Here is a 20,697-nt window from a genome sequence, read left to right as displayed (position 1 = left end):
CAAAGAAACAAGATAAAACAGTATTTCTTGAGTGATTCCACTTTTAAAAAAACCCTCTGGGTTTGGGTGTGTCTGTCTGATTTTTTTATTTGGATCTGGCAGGGCATTAGATGACCTCCTTATTCACAGTTAATCAGCCATGTATCAGGTCAGCCTCGGTATAGTACCACTGTAGTACTCACACCCTACATGTCTTTTATACAAGGGAATGGGTTCTTTTAGTATTCCTTCTTGCCATGATCCTCCTCAAAAAGCCTCCTGGGAGACAATCTCCCCTATTTTTCTATGTGACCTCTCTTATCAACTTTGACTCTCTTCTCTAGATGGTTTATTTCCATTTTGCCCCTTATTCTTATTAATTGGAAATAGATACTTCTACATGTTTAAGACAGAGAGACAGACAGACAGAAAGATCCCTGTGGATGTTTTTTCCATCCTTTTTAAAATTCTATCATCCAACTGCTACTCTACCATTTGCTTTTCTTTTAGGTACCATGAGTAAGGGTAAAATTAATTATACCCTCTACTTCAACCTACTGAAAGTAAAAAGTACGTCATCCTGACGAGTGGGGAAAGAGTATGGGTTATCGCATACCAGGAATATTCGGAACTGCAAATCAAGAATCTGAGGATGGGGAAGCCATCCTGTTCATTTCATCATGCTATGTTATTGTGGGAAACAATAATCTCAGGTCTATGAACAATTCTTGCTCTTGAAGTTTTTTCTAAAATTAAGTCCCGTGAATGTAGAAATAACAAAAGACCTTTCAAAAAGGTAACTGCAGATTTTAGCCTATATTTGCAGTTTTTTTCAAATTTTGTTTTTTGGGGGAAGTTATAGTTCAGTTACCTCACAATATACTTTTGCTTGCCTGCTCCATGTGTCTTAGGCAAAAACAGATGGCATAAAGTTATTTATTAGAAGAGAATATGGAAAAAAAAGAAAATTAAAAATATTAGTGGGACATATCAGGTAAATAAAGTATGCTGATCTCAAAGGTAGTCTGTTCCTTTTATAAAATCTTGTTTACACAGAGTTCTTTCTTACTCTTATACCATATCCATCTCTTTTTTCACTCTTCATGTTCCCCTACCCCGCCACCAAACGACAAAGCCAAACAATTTTTGTGTGACTGAACTTTTTTCACTTAAAATTTGGTATGTCTGGCTTTGACTTGGACCTGGCAACTCATGTCACCTTGTTTATTGGATCAGTCATGATCAAATGATCACCTTATTTACAGTTAATTAGCCATGTATTATATGAGCCTTTCTGTAAAATGAGATATGCCACTTTCTTACTCTCTCCCCTTCTCCTTGAGGTTCCTTTTACGAGGGAATGAGTTCTGTTAAACTAGTACTTTCTTATCTTGGTTCTCCTCAAAAGCCTTCAGGGACATAGTCTTATACTGTTCTCTACGTAAGCACATAGTATGATCATCAAGTTATTTGATGCTTTAATATGGAAGCAAAAACAAACAGCCTTTGATATTATGCAGTATTTTTAAGGTTTCCATTCTCTTTACTTTAATTAAAATTCTAAGACCTTTGGGTTGGTGACCTTTTATTCTAAGAATTATATCTGTTGGTCACCTTCCTGGTCGAGATGTGATTTTTAAGTATTTTTACCCCTTCTCTGCGAAAGTGTTTGATATATATGTATATATATATAGGAAGATTTTTATAATAATGCTTTCATATGGAGAATCTCACATTTTACTGTGTGAAATTTTTTGTTAATGGAAACATCTTTATCAGTATCTTTTTCCAATCTGTTGATGTTCCACCTGAAAGGAAGGAGGTACAAATTTAGTTGTAAGACACCACTGCACTCGGACCAGCCAAGGAAGGAGGTACAAATTTAAAATTATAGCTTATATTAGGGTAACCCACAAATCTTTAAAAAAAGAAACACCTTGCCTGGCCATTGTGGCTCAGTGGTTGAGTGTTAACCCATGAACCAGGAGGTCATGGATCGACTCCCCGTCAGGGCACATGCCTAGGTAGCGGGCTTGATTCCCAGTAGGGGGCATGCAGGAGGCAGCCATCAATGATTCTCTCATCATTGATGTTTCTATCCCTCTCTCTTTCCTCTCTCTGAAATCAATAAAGAAAAAAAGAAAAATCTTTGTCTTCTACTTTGCTTAAGATAAACATATGAACTCTAATACTTATATTTAAATTTGTTCTTTGCAAATGGGAGGTATTAGAAATCCTGACTTATTTTTAATCAGAAATTAACATTTTTTAAATTTCAAAAATTAAGAAATAGTCCATATATGTTGAAAAACAGAGAATAATATAAAAACACTTGTGCATCTACTGCCTGACATAAAAAAGAAGTCATGACAAATATCTAAGTCATTCAGTAAATATTTTCAGCAATGTGAGGTATTCGTATTGACAGTTACATTTATTCAACATTTAATATATGAGAGGTCATCTACATGCATTATCTCCATTCATTCTTAGAATAGTATTTTGAAAGGTTTCTTATTCCCATCTTTTCATGAAGAAACTAAGCACCAGAGAGCTCAAATAATATGATAGTGGCCACATTGCTGGAAAATGGTAAAAGTCAAGAATTTGAACTCTGATTTGGTTTTTTCGGGCCCATATAGGTTCTTCAGTGTATACACTGTGATGCTTTCCAAGAGAGACTTTAATGTGTAGGTAATGTAAGAAGGATTTGGATGCTCATTTTATGAACTTTTTATTAAAAAACTAATGTCTGAATAATAATATATAGTGGGGGTGCAGTAGCATAATTTATTTAATGTCATTCATTCAACAGATATTTATAGTGCCAACTTACATGTTCAAGCTCTGTTCTAGGCACTTGAGATGTGTTCATGAAACAAGCCAATTCCTGCCCTCATGGAGTTTACATTTTAGTACAGAAATCAGACAGTAAACAGAAAAGTAAAATGTATAGTATTTTAGATAATGATAAGTGTTAAATAGGAGAACAAAATACCTTAAGGTATGAAAAACAAAATAGTAATATTTAAATTGAAAACTGGGAGAAATTTAAAGGTAAAGCTGACAGATTGAATGTAGAGATATGAGAGGGACAGGAATCAAGCATTTTGGCCTGAGCAATTAGAAAAATGGAGTTCCCATTACCTGAGATGGTGAAGACTGCAGGAGAATCTGGTTTGGGGAAAAATACCAGGAGCCTAATTTTGCATATTTTTAAAAAAAATAAATTTTATTGATTTTTTACAGAGAGGAAGGGAGAGGGATAGAGAGTTAGAAACATCGATGAGAGAGATACATCGATCAGCTGCCTCCTGCACACTCCTCACTGGGGTTGTGCCCGCAACCAAGGTACATGCCCTTGACCGGAATCGAACCTGGGACCCCTCAGTCCGCAGGCCGACGCTCTATCCACTGAGCCAAACCGGTTAGGGCTAATTTTGCATATTTTAAAAGTATGAGATGCCCAGGAGATGTTTGAGTAGCCCCTTGAATATTCAGAGTTAGAGTTGAGAGGACAAACTCAATCTATATATATATAAAAGCCTAATATGCTAAGTGTCCAACCAAGTGCTCAACCGGCCGGTCGCTATGATGTGCACTAACCACCAGGGGGCAGATGCTCTGACCGGTAGGTTAGCTTGCTGCTGGGGTCTGGCCAATTGGGACTGGGCGAGATGGGGCCAGACACACCCTGGAGCCCTCCTACAGTCCCTCCCCTGATTGGCCCCTATTGGGACTGGGCGAGATGGCCCTGATTGGCCCCTATTGCTGGCCAGGCAGAGGGACCCCACCCATGCACGAATTTCATTCACTGGGCCTCTAGTATAAATATAAATTTGGCAGTTATTGACATGATAATGCCATGAGAGTGAATGAGATTACTTGGGAATCTCATTATCACTAAGCAAAGGTTATACTTTTTACTTTCCAGAGAAACAGGTACATTTTCAATTTAAAGGGCGTATACATTCCTATATATACCTTAAAATTTGTATTTTGCCCAGCTGACATGGCTCAGTGGTGAGCATCAACCTATGAACCAGGGGGTCACGGTTTAATTCCTAGTCAGGGCATATGCCCAGGTTGCGGGCTCAATCCCCAGTGGGGGGCATGCAGGAGGCAGCCAATCAATGATTCTCTCTCATCGATGTTTCTATCTCTCCCTCTTATTCTCTGAAATCAATAAAAAATGTATTTTTAAAAAATTTGTATTTGTACCCTGGGTAAGGCCAGAAATTCTTGAATAGATAAAATAGAGAAGAGAGTTCAAGAATTGAGCCTTAGAGTAAGCCAACATTTAAAATTAGGAAGATGAGGCTAAAGCAGCAAAACAGAACTCCAGGGAGACAGAGTGCCTAGAAGCCAAAAGAAAAGAGTAGAAGGTAGTTATGTTGGTTTTTTTGTATTTCTTTTTTTAATGTAGAAATAAGCACATTTTTTATTAAGCACATTATTATGGTAATAAATAGGAAAAATTGATGTATGAATAACAAGATAATTGCTGGAGTTGGGAGGGTATGGGTAGGAGACTTAACTTGGTCTATTAACATGCATGCTTAATCCACAATAACAGGAAAAAAAGGAAAACGTATGCACAAAAACAGGTAAAATGTAAGATGTGGTTGTGGGAGTTTGTGAGTTCTCTTCTGACTGCTATAATGTTTTCAGTGAAATACTAAGCAAGATTATCAAATGATAGTGGGTTAGAGATTTGCTGTTTTTTATGTAAATATGTAAATACATATTTATTGCTGGGATACATTAAGAGTCCAAATGAATTTAGTGATTGTTAATTTTAAATAAGCAATATGTTTATGTTTCTCTTTGGTCATATTTTCCAGCATAGATGCAGACACAGAGTTGTCAGTATGTTGACCCAGAGTAGTGGTTTCATCAGACAAGTATACTAACTACTAAGAAAGAGATAGGGAAGGGAGGATAAAAGCAAGGGAAAGTCTACAGTGATTGGAAATTAAACTTTGGAAAGAGAGAAGAGAGGACATCAGTGAGTGAGGAACCATGAAAAGTTGATGGGATCACAGGATTCTCCCTATGAGAAGGAGGATTGTTGAACTGGGTTATGTCATAAAACAAGTATGTTGGAAAGAATAGATGATTCAAGAGTGGGTTCTTCCAATCCAAGATTTTCCTATTTTGGGACGTTTCTCACTTTTTTCATTATTTATATATGCTTATAGTTAGCATGTTGCATATAAAGTTGTTTTGGTACCTTGAATTTCCATAGCCAGTTGTAAAAAGTAGAATGATAGGATATTAATATTTTTAAGATGTTTGATATGTACTACGTGAATTTCCTTAAAAATATTTCCAGAGTATATCCTTCTTGGCAGTGAGTTTCCATTTCACTAATATGTTGCCAACATTAGGTATTTCGTTCTTGCTCTCACTCTCAAGTCTGATTTATTTTTTTTTCTAATTTGGTAGGTCAAAAGCCTTTAAAAATTTTTTTTAAAGTGTACATGTCTATTGATATTTCTCTTTGTGTTTTTTACTTAAAAGTTAGAAAACACTCTTAATTAGTTTCAGAAAATGTGATCAAAAAGAAAGATGCTTAAAAATTTGTGAGAAATCAGGCATTTTAGACATTAACTTTCCTATGTATTAGCAACAAACATTTCAAAAATATCTGTGAAGAAGTTTCATGTAAACTAAAAATAAATGCATATCTAGGATTAACTTAAATGAAAAATAGGATAGAACCTAAGAAATAAACTCTGAAAAACTTTGCATACAGGTGTTTTAAAAAGATGAATAAAAGATAGACAAAAATAACTACAAGCTGTATAAACACATTAATTTCCTCACAAAATACACATTAACAAACCCAGTCAAACTTAATTCCTTGCAGTATTCCAGAGAAGTAAACAATCTAAAGAATAATTGTAAAAGACGAAAGTAATAAAAAATATTCATGCCTAACTTTAAAAATATGAGCAATGCTCATCACTAACCAAGTGTTTGATATATATGTTAAGCACTATGCTATCTTATTTAATTCTTCCAGTATTGTAGGGGTTATTACTCTCATTTTCTAGATGAGGAAATGGAGAGTCTAAGACAATAAATGACATGCACAGGTGTTAATTGTAGAGTGAGAATTTGAATTTAACTCTGCCTAACTTCAAAACCTAGTCTCTGTACTAATTTAGTACACTAATAGTTGAGGTTTGGGGGACCAAAATACTGTGATAACTAATCCAAAAAAAGACAAACTCCGAAATTTAATAGGTAATCCTGAAGTAGTTTTTACTAATTGGTAAAGTCTATTATAGTTATCAGTTCATGTTGAAGTGGATATCACACAAATGAGGAATTAGTGATTTACTTAAAAAGTGGTATTAAGACATTTCGGTAGATCTTTGGTGGAAAATCTTAAATTTTTATTTATAGCAGAATTTCAGAAGATTTAAAGGGGATGGGAAAGGAAATCCAGGTGAATGTTTTTAAAAATTTTATTATTTTTAACATTATTGTAACGTTAACTTTATTCACTCAACTGTCTGGTTGAACTTAACTTTCTAAATCTTTTAGGATAAACAAAATGTTATAATTTTATATTGATGAACATTTTGAGAATCACATTTGTTGTTTTGGCTTCCCAGACTTTAACAGCATTTAATTACTGCTTATTTGTGTAGACCCTCCATGCTATTTTGTAGTCTGAGATCACACTTTTCAAATCATCTAAATATGTTTTAGTAAATAGAAGAAAATTTAATTTGCACAGTATCTTTGTAATAACTCTTAAGATTCATTTTTTAAAATCTTTATTGTTGAAAGTATTACACATGTCCCCTTTTTTTCTCCCATTGACCCCTCATAGCCCACCCCATCCCCCGTCTCAGGCCTCTACCACCTTACTGTCTGTGTCCATGGGATATGCATATACCCATACAAGTTCTTTGGTTGATCTCTCCCTCCCTCCCCCTACCTTCCCTCTGAGATTCAACAGTCTGTTCCAGGCTACTGTGTCTCTGGATCTAATTTGTTCAACACTTTAATTTGTTCATTAGATTCAACATATGAGTAAGATGATGTGATACTTGTCTTTCTCTGACTGGCTTATTTCGCTTAGCATAGTATTCTGCAGGTTCCTCCATGCTGTCTCAAAGGGTAAGAGATCCTTATTTTTTTACTGCTGCATAGTAATCCATGGTGTAAATGTACCTTTTTTTTTTTTTTTTTAATCATCACCTGAGGATATTTTTCCATTGATTTTAGAGAGTTGAAAAGAGAGGGAAAGACAGAGAAACATCGATGTGAGAGAGACACATTGATTGGTTGCCTTCTGCATGCACCCTGACTAGGGCCCGGGCGGGGAGGAGCCTGCAACCATGGTACGTGCCCTTGACCGGAATCGAACCTGGTACCCTTCACTCCACAGGCCGATGCTCTATCCACCAAGCCAACCACAGCTTTTTTATCCACTCCTCTACTAATGGGCACTTGGGCTGTTTCCTGATTTTAGGCATTATAAATTGTGCTGCTATGAACATGGGGGTGCATACATTCTTTCTGATTAGTGTTTTGGACTTCTTAGGATATATTCCTAGAAATGGGATCACTGGGTTGAATGGCAGTTCCATATTTAATTTTTTGAGGAAACTCCATTCTGTTTTCCATAGTGGCTGCATCAGTCTGCATTTCCACCAGCAGTGTCGTAGCATTCCCTTTTCTCCATATCCTCTCCAGCACTTGTCATTTGTTGATTTATTGATGATAGCCATTCTGACAGGTGTGAGGTGATACCTTGTCATTTTGATTTGCATCTCTCTGATGATCAGTGACTTTGAGCACTTTTTCATATATTTCTTGGCCATCTGTATGTCCTCTTCTGAGAAGTGTCTATTTAGGTCCTTTGCCCATTTTTTAAATTGGATTGTTTGTCTTCCTTTGTTAAGTTGTATGAGTTCCTTATATATTTTGTATATTAACCCTTAACAGATGAATCATTGCCAAATATGTTCTCCCATACAGTGGTGTGGGTGCCCTTTTTAGTTTGTTGGTGGTTTTTTTTTTTGCTGTGCAGAAGTTTTTTATTTTGATGTAGTCCCATTTGTTTATTTTCTCCTAAGTTTCCTTTGCCCTAGGAGATGTACCCAAAACATGTTGCTATGAAAGATGTCTTGAGATTTTGCTGCCTATGGTTTCTTCTAGAATTTTTATGGCTTCATGACTTACTTTTAAGTCTTTTATCCATTTTGAGTTTATTCTTGTGTATGGTATAAGTTGGTGGTCTAGTTTCATTTTTTGGAATGTACCTGTACCGTTTATTGAAGAGACTGTCTTTACTCCATTGTATGTTCTTGCTTCCTTTGCCAAATATTAATTGAGCATAATGGCTTAGATCGATTTCTGGCATCTCTGTTCCATTGCTCTGTATGCTGTTATTGTGCCGATACCAGGCTGTTTTGATTGCAGTGGCTTTGTAGTATAACTTGATATCTGGTATTGTGATCCCTCTAACTTTGTTCTTTTTCAAGATTGCTGTGTCTATTTGGGGTCTTTTTTGGTTCCATATAAATTTTTGGAGTATGTGTTCTAGATCTGTAAAATGCTGTTGGTAATTTAATAGGGATTGCATTGAATCTATAGATTGCCTTGGGTAGTATGAACATTTTAATGGTGTTAAGTCTACCAATCCATGAACAGGGTATATTCTTCCACTTGTTTATATCTTCCTCTATCTCTTTTTTCAGTGTCATATAGTTTTCTGAGTACAAGTCTTTTGCCTCCTTAGTTAAGTTTATCCCTAGGTATCTTAATTTTTTTGTTGCTATGGTAAATGGGATTGTTTGTTTAGTTTATCTTTCTGATAATTCATTATTGGTATACTAGAGGCCCAGTGCATGAATTCGTGCATGGGCGGGGTCCGGCTAGCCCAGCCCCAATCAGGGCCGCGGGCGATTGGCTGGTGGACCCCACCCCCGATTGGGGTTGGAGTGCCGATTGGGGATGGAGCTGGCCACGGGGAGGGGCTGTGAGCCGTGGGCCGGCCTGCCCCACCCCCAAATGGGGTGGGAGGTGCTGATCAGGGGCCAGTGACCTGGGGGAGGGGCCATGGGTGGTTGGCTGGCCAGCCCTGCCCCTGATTGGGGTGGGGGGTCTGATTTGGCTGGGCTGGCGGGAGGGAGGGGATGCAGGAGGTTGGCTGGCCAGTCCCACCCCTGATTGGGGTGGGGGTGGGGCGATCTGGGGTGGGGCTGGGTGGGGGGGAGGGGCTGCAGGAGGTTGGCTGACCAGCCCCACCCCCTATTGGGGTGGAGGGGTGTGATCAGGGGTAGGCCAGCTGGGGGGAGTGGCTGCCAGCCTATTGTGGTGGGGTAGGCTGATCAGGGGCGGGACTGGCTGGGGGGAAGGGAGGGGGAGTTTGGCCAGCCAGCCAGCTCTTGATGGGGTGGGAGAGTCCCATCAGGGGCAGGCCAGCAGGGGGGAGGGGCCGAGAGGTTGGCTGGCCGGCCCCATCCCCTGATAGGGTGGTTCACTGGCCACAGTGGGCATCATAGCGACCAATCGTTATGGTCGTTATAGCCGTTATGGTCACTGGCTTTTTATATATAGAGATAAAAATACCATTGATTTCTGGGTGTTAATTTTGTATCCTGCTGCATTGCCAAATTCCTTTATTAAATTTTGTAGTTTTTTGGTGGAGTCTTTAGGATTTTCTTTGTACAATATCATGTCATATCTGAATGAGTTTTACTTCCTCCTTTCCAATTTGCATGCTTTTTATTTCTTCTTCTTGTCTGATTGCTGTGGTTAGGACTTCCAGTACTATGTTGAATAAGAGTAGTGAAAGTGGACATCCCTGTCTTGTTCCTATTTTTAGAGGAAATGGTTTTAGTTTTTGCCCATTGAGTACTATGTTGACTGTAGGTTTGTCATACATGACCTTTATTATGTTGAGGTATGCTCCCTCTATTCCCACTTTGCTGAGAGTTTTTATAAAAAATGGATGTTGGATTTTGTTGAATGCTTTTTCTATGTCAATTGATATGATAATGTAATTTTTGTCTTTCAATTTGTTTATGTGATGTGTCACATTTATTGATTTGCAAATATTGTATCAGCTTGCATCCCTGGAATAAATCCCAGTTGGTCGTGGTGTATGATCTTTTTAATATATTGCAGGATCCGATTTGCTAATATTTTGTTGAGGATTTTAGCATCTGTGTTCATCAGGGATATTGGCCTATAATTCTCTTTCTTCGTAGTGTCTTTATTTGGTTTTGGAATTAGGATATTGCTGGCCTCATAAAAAGAGCTTGGAAGTGTTCCTTCCTCTTGGATATTTTAGAATAGTTGGAGGAGGATAGGTGTTAGTTCTTTGAATGTTTCCCTGTGAAGCTGTCTGGACCAGGGCTTTTGTTTGCTCTGAGTTTTTATTTTATTTTATTTTATTTTATTTTATTTTATTACTGCTTCAGTTTCATCAATTGTTATAGGTCTATTTAGGTTTTCTGATTATTCTTATTCAGTTTTGGAAGATTATATTTTTTAGGTTAAGATGTATTTGTTCTAATCTGTAGTCTACTTTATATGATACAATAATTCATAGAGAATTTTTTTATTTTTTTGATCTGAGACTTAATGTTAAATTTTTGTATTTACTGACAAAATATTAGATTGAATTGACAGAAGAAATTTCTGAGGAAGACATTTTTTAGCAGGAATTTAGAGGAAGAGCAGGGTTGGAAGATGGCTGGATTGAGTTGTGGAGTAAATTGATACAAAAAGGTAAGAGGAGTTTTGAGAGTAGAGTGATGACAAAATGGAGGGATAACAGTGGATTCTAAAATGAAGGAATAATTTATATAGGGGATTAATATGAAATTATATTAGTTGATATGTGCAAAAAGATTTCTTTTTAACATAGAGTGTTTTAGATTTAATACTTTATGGTAATAACTTCACAGGATGGGGAGTCAGGCATTGAACAATTAGGTGAAGATTTTTAAAATCTGGTTTTACTCTTTGAACTATGAGAAAGATGCTAATAATTTGAACTTTTAGTGTTCTTACATTTAAAACACCTCATGATGGAAAACATTTTATTCTTTATCTTTTCAAAATGTAAGGAATTCTGCAACTTGGCATATATATGCATTATAATTTGAGACTTGTCTAGTTCCAAACAGTTTAATACTTATCCTATGAGCATGCATTTTGTAGATTTCTTATTTTTTAAAAATTTGATAGACATTTGAATATTGTTCATGTAGATAGGCTTTGTAGGAGATAAATTAGTTAGAATCGTTTCTATCTAATGCATATGTTAAGACATAAGAAAATACACATTGATTAAGAGTCATTATGACAGGTACAGAAAACAAAGGGGTCATTTCTGTATGTATTGTAGAATATATTTAAAATTCAACCACAGTTGAAATGATAAAGGTGGCCATTTTCTTTGCCATGTATTTCTTACTCTGATTCTTTAAGAATTTGACAGATAATAATATAACCATTCCTTAGATTCTTTTCTTATTTATAAAATGTGATATATTTTTAAGGACTATGATTTAGGTATTTTTTTTCCCTCTCAGGAATGCTTGCAACCAAACCATTTTTTTGTTTGTTTGTACTTTTCTTTCTTTTTTCAGAGGTTACGCACAGAAAATAGGCTTTTAAAACAACGCATTGAAACATTAGAAAAAGTAAGTAAATGACTACTTATGTAAGCTTCTGTTAAATACACAGTTTTTTTCCTGTCTATTTTATATAAAGAAATCTAGTTTATATGTCTCCAAAGTTGTGGTATTAACTGCTTAGCTTGCCTGGCTTACTACTTAATTAATTAACTTGTCATTAGTAAAAATTGATCACTACTAGCTCTTAAACTTTAAAGTTTTAAGTAAGATATAGTAATGCTTGTTTTCTTTACATATAATCTCTAAAATGTATGTTCTTTTGAGGTAACTTAATTTAGAATCTACTCTGTATAGTATTTTCAAATATTGCCCTGACTTTCTAGCCATATATTAAATGTGGCAATGACTCATGTAAGGCCTAGCTAGGATTGCTTTAAGTTTAGTCAAAATGACTGACTGATTTCTTATTTGAAAATTCACCATGATTTTCAACACTGGGGAATTGTGCTTAAACTTTTGGTTCTTAAAATTATTTTGATACCACTTGTTACCTATTCCTCTTTGTTTCATGTAAAATAACTGGGCAAATGTGGACATATTGCATTCTTTCTTATATTATGCTTTTGATATAATATCTTTTGTAGTCTTGTTTCTGATGCTATAAGAATGTGTTGAATAATAAAAGTATAGTGTAGGAGTTTTGGTTATTTTAAGAAAAACATCTGAATTTACAAAGTCTTTGATATTTTGGGGGTTTTGTGTTTGTTTTTGACTAAAGGTGAGAGAAAGTAGGTTTAAAAGTACTTTTTTATGATATTGCCAATTATCTTTAAATCTTCCCTGCTAATCTATGGATCAATATTCAAGAAAGCAATAAATAAAAAAATGGATAGTTTGCATTTTTGTCTTTTGTTTGAAAGTATTAATGGTTTTATATTAAATAGTGCTGCACAAGGACCAGGATGCTAATTACATGCCTATTTTTGTGTGTGATAATTGCAGGTTCACTATATTAAGTCAAAAGTAGTTTTCCTGTATTTTCTTCATCTTATTAGAGTTGCTTTGATGACAATTCTACTTTTTTGGTGATTCTGCAAAAAGATTGAGCTTAGTTGTTTTTGTTTAAATTATATACTTTTTTTCAAAAAATACTCAGTTTTATAGTAAAATATATATATCATCTTAGTGGTCTTTTATCCTTGGAGTGAGATATTTTCACAGAGAAAGCATTTTTATTTTATTGAACCTTCACAATGATAAAGGTGCTGTTAGAAAGTGTTAAGCTTGGATTTTGATTCTAAAAGCTAAGTACCTTTTTTATTGACTTAGATGGCCTACGTGTGTCCACTTAGAATTCTATAAATATGTATGTATCAAATTCTGCAACCAAAAAGTTTAATCAGTTATTGCTAGGGTGTGTTACCTTGAGCTCATTAATTTCACTTGTGATGTTTTTCTTGCTTTGCGTCTTTGGAAGTTGGGCTTGCACAAACTGCTGTCACACTTTGTAAGTGGAATTGCTTACTCAAATTCCTTCTCCTTTTCACATAAGTGGTTTGACAATGTGACTAACTCTAAAAATAAAGATTTAAAAGTATGCTTTAAAGGGAAGATATTTGCTTGTTCCAAATAATGAAAAACCTCTTGGAATTTGTGTTTAGTCTCTTTTAGTACATGACTTTCTGCAGCCTATTCTTTAATATATTTTTTTAAGGTTTAAGAATAAAAACACATTCAGTAAAAATAGCTTTAAAATCGTCATGCTTATTTTAATTACATGAAAAGTAGGTGGAATTTGGGTATGCTTTGTTTCTTCTTATTCCTAATTTTATCACCTTTATTTTATTTCTTTCTCTTACATTTCTATCTGAATTTTTCCTTTTGTAGGAAAGTGCTTCCTTGGCAGATAGATTGATACAGGTATAGTTTTATATTACTTTTTTTTTTTTTTAGCATTTTCTCTAACTTCTAAGGAAAGTCCTAAATGTAGAAATTTGTATTTTAATGCATGCAATTTTACATGCATTTCCCGCCCAAAATAATATTTTAGGTGGTACATATGGGTGTAAGCTTATTCTTGATAACAGGGTGTTATCTTGGTTTATTAAAATAAGCACCTTTTTGCACGTTTTAAAGCTAACCTTATTTTAAAGTATTACAAAATGGCAATCAGTGGATTCTGTGAAATTAACTACTTATTTATTGACATTTAGTCCTGCATGTACAATTCAATAATATTGCATGAATTGAATTTTATTGACTGAAACAAGAATTGTTCTTAAGATTGTCAGATGAATTTTTCACTTAGTTCCCCAAAATTTGCTGGAGCAATAATGAGCTGCTGGCTAACAATTGCTTAGGCTGTTCTGTTCTCTGAGGTGATTTAAAAAAACAATGTCAAAGTAAATAACTAAACCTCACAAAGACAGTCTGTCTTGACTCTATCCTAAATTGCTTTATACACACAAAAATTATGTCCTAAGGGACAAGTGACAAGAGCCCAGGAGGCTGAGGAAAACTACCTCGTAAAACGGGAACTGGCCACCATCAAACAGCAGAGTGATGAGGCCAGTGCTAAGCTGGAGCAGGCTGAAAATACCATCAGGAAGCTCCAGCACCAGCCGCAATGGGTAAGGAGTCCAGTAGTACTTTTTCTCACCTTTCTCATTTCCTTTCCTTTAAATCCTTTTTAAAAGCACAGCTTTTGTGCTCTTGTTATAAATAATTTTATTTTTTACTTCAATTAAATTCTGAGTCAGTTTTATGTTCTGTAATAGTGTCTTATTGTGGCCTAAAGTTTCTTCATTCTACCATTTTTTTTTCTGTCTACACAGTTTTGTTAATAATAGGTACTATTTTCTTTATGTTTTCAGTCATAGAAAATAAGTGATGTATGTCAGACCTTTTTTTCAAGTTTTATAAATCTGTTTCATAATAGGTATTTTGCCATGGGTAATTTTAAAATCACAACTTCAGCTAGTTTTTGTTAAAAGTGCAGATGAAATATTATCCAATGTAGAATACATGTAATTATCTCATTTAAAGCTTTGATAATGTGGTGATTTATGTCTTATGAAATACCATAGTCTTACCTTCTTATACCAAGACATTAAGTTATGGGTTAAGGTATATGCTTACATTTTTCTCAAAAGTAGAGAAGTTGTCAAAACGAAAAAGAAAGAACTTATAAAAATAATGTTAACTAATTTAGAGTACTGAACAGCCACTGATAGTACAGCTATCCTCAGGTGTCTTTTGCCACTTAGACATCGTTTTCCATTGGCAAATTCAGACTATAGTGATCTTAATCAATGATATGAGAGCTTAAAAGAAAAGTCAGCTGTTAACCTTTGAAAAGATATTTCTTGTTTCAGTTTTCTGTTTTTAAGTATGAGTTAGATAGTAACAGGGTAGGCAGAAGAAGGTTATCTTAAACCTGGAACTCTTTATGGATTGGGAAGCAAAAAACACAGTTACTTCAAAGTGGACATTACTTTCATTCAGTAAAATGAAGAAATAACATCATCTGGGTATAAAAATCAGAAAACTAAAAAAAATAAGAATAAAAAAGTTGACAATTGAAAAAACCTAACATTAATTAATTATATTAATATTACTAAAGATGGTTAAAAAATGAGAGTGGTAAAGAATACTCAAAAGATAGAACTAAAATATTTTGATCTGTCTTTGAATGAAATGTCAATATAAAAGCGTAAAAATAGAAAAAGCAGAATTGAGGGTAATGTTAGGAATTAAGCTGAACTGAATTATCAGTGCAATATGATTTTGTTATAAGGACAGATGAGTATATATTTACATTTAGCGTAAGTTATAGTCATATACATTAGAATCATGAATTACTAGTTTTTTTGCATTGCTTTTCAAATACTGAGACCTCTGGGTAGATATGTATAAAAAATATAGAATGTTGGTTCATACTGAAAAAGTTAAGTGGGCAAATAAAATTGGCCAGAATAAATCGAAGCTTTTGAAAATTACGTGTAACAAAAATAATCTTTGTGCTTTTAAATAGACCCACAGTATAGGGCTAAGATATAACGAGGAGAAAGCAGATCCCCACTTCAATTTTATTTCTATTTGTTTTCTCACTAAGCAGACATTCTCCTTTGGAATAAATTATAAAACAGACATAATAAAGCAGAGATGCACAAAATAGGTGGAAGTTACAGAGCCTTGGTTAATTTTCCGATTTTATTTTATTTACAATATATGTGAAGTATGTTTCAGAATTGTATAGGATGGAATATTTCAGAAATGCCGCTAATATGTTGGATAGTGAATCGGGATTCCAATATATTTAAACAATGTATTCAGAATAAGAAACTAAAATAAAAGATTATTTCATAGAAATCAACCTGTAACTTTGCCTTTAAGTTTAAAATTCAAGGCTATATCATAGACCTAGAAATTTTGACAGGAAATCAAGACTTAGCCAATAATGTAATATGGCTGCCCTCCCCTCCCCAGCCTCACCCCCTAAATCACAAGTATGGTCTTCCTAGAAGAATAATGATCCAATTCGGTTCTAAGTAGCAGATCATTTGTAGTATTCTATTTAGTTTGAACACCAAAACTCATGTGAAATATTTACAGACTATATTCTGGACAGTATAGGAAAGACTGTGGAAGCCCAGGATATTTTTAGATTACACTAAAGAAGATTTTATAAGAAAACCATAGGTGAGAGTGGTAAAGAATACTCAAAAGATAGAACTAAAATATTTTGATCTGTCTTTGAATGAAATGTCAATATAAAAGCATAAAAATAGAAAAAGCAGAATTGAGGGTAATGTCAGGAATTAAGCTGAACTGAGTTATCAGTGCAATGTGATTTTGTTATAAGGACAGATGAGTATATATTTACAAGTCATTTTCAAGTATTTGAGAGGTAATCTTATGTAAAACTAGAGGCCCGGTGCACAAAATCCGTGCACTTGGGGGGTGGACAGGTCCCTCAGCCTGGCCTGCACCCTCTCGCAGTCCGGGAGCCCTCAGGGATGTCCGACCGATGGCTTAGGCCCGCTCCACTTGGGGAGCGGGCCTAAGCCATCGGTTGGACATCCTTAGCACTGCCGTGGAGGCAGGAGAGGCTTCTGCCACCGCCGCTGTGCTTGCCAGCTGTGAGGCCAGCTTTTGGGTGAATGGTGCTCCCCCTGTGGGAGCACACTGACCACCAGGTGTCAGCTCCTGCGTTGAGCGTCTGCCCCCTGTTGGTCAGTGCACATCATAGCGACTGGTCGGTCTGCCGTCGGGCTGAAATTGGCTCTCCGACATCTCCCGAGGGGTCCCAGATTGCGAGAGTGCGCAAGCTAGGCCAAGGGACCCCACCGGTGCACGATTGGGGCCGGGGAGAGATGTGAGAGGTTGGCCAGCCCGGGTGGGGCCGCAGGAGGGTTCCAGGGCGTGTCTGGCCTGTCTCGCTCAGTCCTGATTGGCTGGACCTCAGCAGCAAGCTAACTTACCGGTTGGAGCGTCTGCCCTCTGGTGGTCAGTGCATGTCATAGTGACTGGTCAACCAGTTGACTGGCCCCTGGTGGTCAGTGCACATCATAGCGAGCAGTTGAGTGGCCTTAGCATTCATTAGCATATTATGCTTTGATTGGTTGAACGGCCAACTGGACGACTGGACACTTAGCATATTAGGCTTTTATTATATAGGACTAGAGGCCCGATGCATGAAATTTGTGCAAAGGGCTCGACCCTCGCAGCCCCTCACAGCCTCGGCCGGCCCTCACAGCCCCTCGTTGCCTTGGCCGGCCTCGCAGCCGCGGCTTCATCCAAAGGTCATCTGGATGGTTGTCCGGAATGTTGTCCAGCGGTCTTTTGGCTGTTCGGTCTAATTAGCATATTAGCTCTTTATTATATAGGGTTATTTAGCCTTTGTTTGATATTGCTCCAGAGAGCAGAATGTACTTAAGATCCAAGGACACAAAATCTTATTCATTTGAATTTTGACAAATAGAGTAGTTGCTTTGCAAATAGTGAGCATAATACTAATACATAGTGAACATCTATTGTTAAAGGTTTTTGACCTTCCAGTATAACTTTATGAATTCTTCAGAACTCTCAGAATAAGGATTTAAATCTGTATTCCAGCAGTAAGTATTGAATTACCAATATAATCACTACCACCACCTTCTACTGGCAATACAGATGCTCTTCTACTTATAATGTAATTATGTCCCATAAAGCCATCATAAGTTGAAAATATTGTTAAGTCAAAAATGCATTTAATACACCTAACCTAACGAACATCATAGCCTAGCCTAGCCTACCTTAAATGTGCTCAGAACACAATATCCAAATTAGTTGTTTACTGTCGTGATCACGTGCCTGACTGGAAGCTGTGGTTCCCAAATCTTTTTTTTTTTTTTTTGGTTAAAATTCTTTCCATGCCAAGACCATAGCAAATGGACACTAAAGTGTTACTTTTTTTGACCCAGATCCTTATATAATGCTTCTTTCCCCTTTTCTACAAATATAAGTAGCAGCCAAAATACATGGTCACAAGAAAGAACACAGTCTGACTATTCTGTACTTATTGTCAAGATATCAGATTTAGTTTGTGTAAACACTTTGTATTTTGCTCAATTCTGTATGACTCTGATGTGACAATTTGATAATAGAGCCATGTATTCAGTTATTCACTGGAAAAATAATGTACAAAGTATTGTCCTACTTCCTGAGAGTGTAATAGTAAACAAGAAAAAAAAGTCTGGTATTACATGAAGTGTACATTCTAGTTGAGGAGAAATATATTAAATAAATAAAATTTTAGGTGATGTTAAGGACATTATCCAGAAAATAAAAAAGCAGGCTACAGAATGGTAGAAAATACTTGCAAATCACGTATTTGATGCGGATTTAGCATGCAGAATATATAAAGAACTTTTATAACTCAACAAAAAGACAAGCAACCCAATTTTAAAATGAGCAAAGGACTTGAATAGACCTAATGCCAAAGAAGATTTACAAGTGGACAAGAACATATGAAGACACTCAACATGTTTAGTCTTTAGGGAAATGCATATAAAAACCACACAAGGTGCCAATTCACATTCACTTAGATGGCTCTAATAAAAAAAGCTAAACTGAAAAGAAGTGTTGGCAAGTTGATGGAGAAATTGGAAACCTTGTACAATGTTAGTGGAAATATAAAAAGGTCAGCTGCTGTGGATAACAGCTTTGTGGTTCCTCGAAAAGTTAAACATAGAGTTACCATATGACATAGAGTTATCTTATGACATAGAATTACCAGAATTCATCTACTAGATATATACCTCAAAGAATAGAAAATTGGTATCCACACAAGTATGTAGCAACACGTTTGTGGCAATATTATTCACAAAAGAGTGGTCACAGACCAAAAGACCATTAATGGAAGAATGGATTAAAAAATTGTGATATATACCATGTGATGAAATACCATTCAGCCATAAAAAGGAATTAAGAACTGATACATGCTATAATATGGATGAACCTCTGTCAATGTAAGAGCCCAGCCTGCATGCCTTAGTGGTTGAGCGTCGACCCATGAACCAGGGGGTCAAGGTTCGATTCCTGGATTGCAGGCTTGATCCCCAGTGTGGGGTGTGCAGGAGGCAGCAGATCGATGTTTCTATCTCTGTATCTCTCCCTTCCTCTCTTTCTAAAAAATAATTTTAATTAATTAATTAAAACATATAAAAAAGAAATGTAAATAGCATAATAACTAATGAGGATGGTTCTCCATCCCCTAGTAATTGAAGGAGACACAGAATATCTTCTTTGACTCTTAAGGGCATTCAATTAGAAATTAATAATATATATCTGGAAAATCCCCAAATATTTCCAGGAGTGAAAGATGAAGGTGGTCTACCTGTAACTGTCAGACACAAAGTATTAATTGCACTGTGAGGGAAATTGTAAAAAGATGAAAAAGATATACCATGAAAACACTAAAATAAAGCTGGAGTTTCTGTATTAATGTCAGACAAAGTAGACTTCAAAACAAGGGATAGTTCCAGGAATAAAGAGGGACATTTTGTGATAGTAATAGGGCCAGTTCACCAACAAGGCATAACAATCTTATATACAACCCGGTGCACGAATTTGTGCGTGGGTCGGGTCCCTCTGCGTGGCCTGTGGGGATTGGGCCGAAACCGCCAGTCCAACGCCTCCTGCTGCTTTTGCTCATCCTGGCCCCACTGGGCCTGTTGCATGCTCGCGCCCAGTCAGTCCTGATTGGGAGAGGCTCTCACCACCACAGCGGCACTCACCAGCCATGAGCCCTGCGTCTGGTGCCTGTTCTGAGAGGGGTGGGGAGGGCCGGACGTGATTGGCCCTCTTGGCAGGCGGTGGGATGCCCTTGCTGGCCGGGATCCGGATCAGTCCGGCTGAGTTTGCGCCGGTTGTTGGGAGCCACCTGGTGGCCGCTTTTATATTGTTTCTTCCTTGCAGAGCATCTAGGGAGGGGAAGTGGCCACGGTGCCCAAAGATGACCTCCAGGAGGCTGGCGGTGCTGTTGGGATCATGCCAGCAGCACTGGTCCCTTGGTGCCTGGCCCGTTCTCCAAGGATTAGACCTGCAGGACTATTGAGGGAGTGAGTGGCTGCCGCTGGGCTGGTTGGCCACTGGGACGGGTTGGTCAGCTGAGTGGCACTCACGCTGTGGGAGTGCACCGACCACCAGGGTGCAGCTCCTGCATTGAGCATCTGCCCCCTGGTGGTCAGTGCGTGTCACAGTGACCGGTCGACCGGTCTTTTGGTCACTTAGGCTTTTATATATATACTAGAGGCCTGGTGCACAAAAATTTGTGCACTCGGGGGGGAAGGGGAGGTCCCTCAGCCCAGCCTGTGCCCTCTCGCAGTCTGGGACCCCTCGGGAGATAACGACCTGCTGGCTTAGGCCTGCTCCCGGGTGGCAGAGGGCAGGCCCAATCCCTAGGTGCAGCCCCTGGTCGGGCTCAGAGCAGAGCCGATTGGGGAGTTGGGGCGCTGCCCCCTGTCATGCACAGAGCAGGGCGGATCAGGAGGTTGCGATGCCACCCTCAGTCACGCTCAGGGTAGGGCCGATTGGGGGGTTGGGGCACCGCCCCCTGTCA

At 37.2% G+C, this 20,697-nt stretch overlaps 1 protein-coding gene across 14 annotated transcripts in view; it reads left to right on the top strand.

Moving 5' to 3' along the window:
• EVI5 (ecotropic viral integration site 5) overlaps positions 1-20,697 on the top strand; it is a 222,915-nt gene that overhangs the window by 105,535 nt on the left and 96,683 nt on the right. For 12 of the 14 annotated variants that reach the window (XM_014550019.1, XM_014550018.1, XM_014550017.1 and 9 more), the window contains 3 exons: positions 11,607-11,660; positions 13,482-13,514; positions 14,078-14,224. In XM_014550019.1, coding sequence (XP_014405505.1) covers positions 11,607-11,660; positions 13,482-13,514; positions 14,078-14,224 — 234 coding nt within the window. The remainder of the gene's footprint in view (positions 1-11,606; positions 11,661-13,481; positions 13,515-14,077; positions 14,225-20,697) is intronic. The other 2 variants (XM_014550022.1, XM_014550023.1) reach the window with 2 other exon arrangements.

Source organism: Myotis brandtii, unplaced genomic scaffold (genome assembly GCF_000412655.1).
Source record: "Myotis brandtii unplaced genomic scaffold, ASM41265v1 scaffold58, whole genome shotgun sequence".
In the NCBI taxonomy this organism is placed as follows: Eukaryota; Metazoa; Chordata; class Mammalia; order Chiroptera; family Vespertilionidae; genus Myotis; species Myotis brandtii.
The sequence above is the reverse complement of the archived record's forward strand: the minus strand, read 5'-3'. Positions and strand labels throughout refer to the sequence as shown.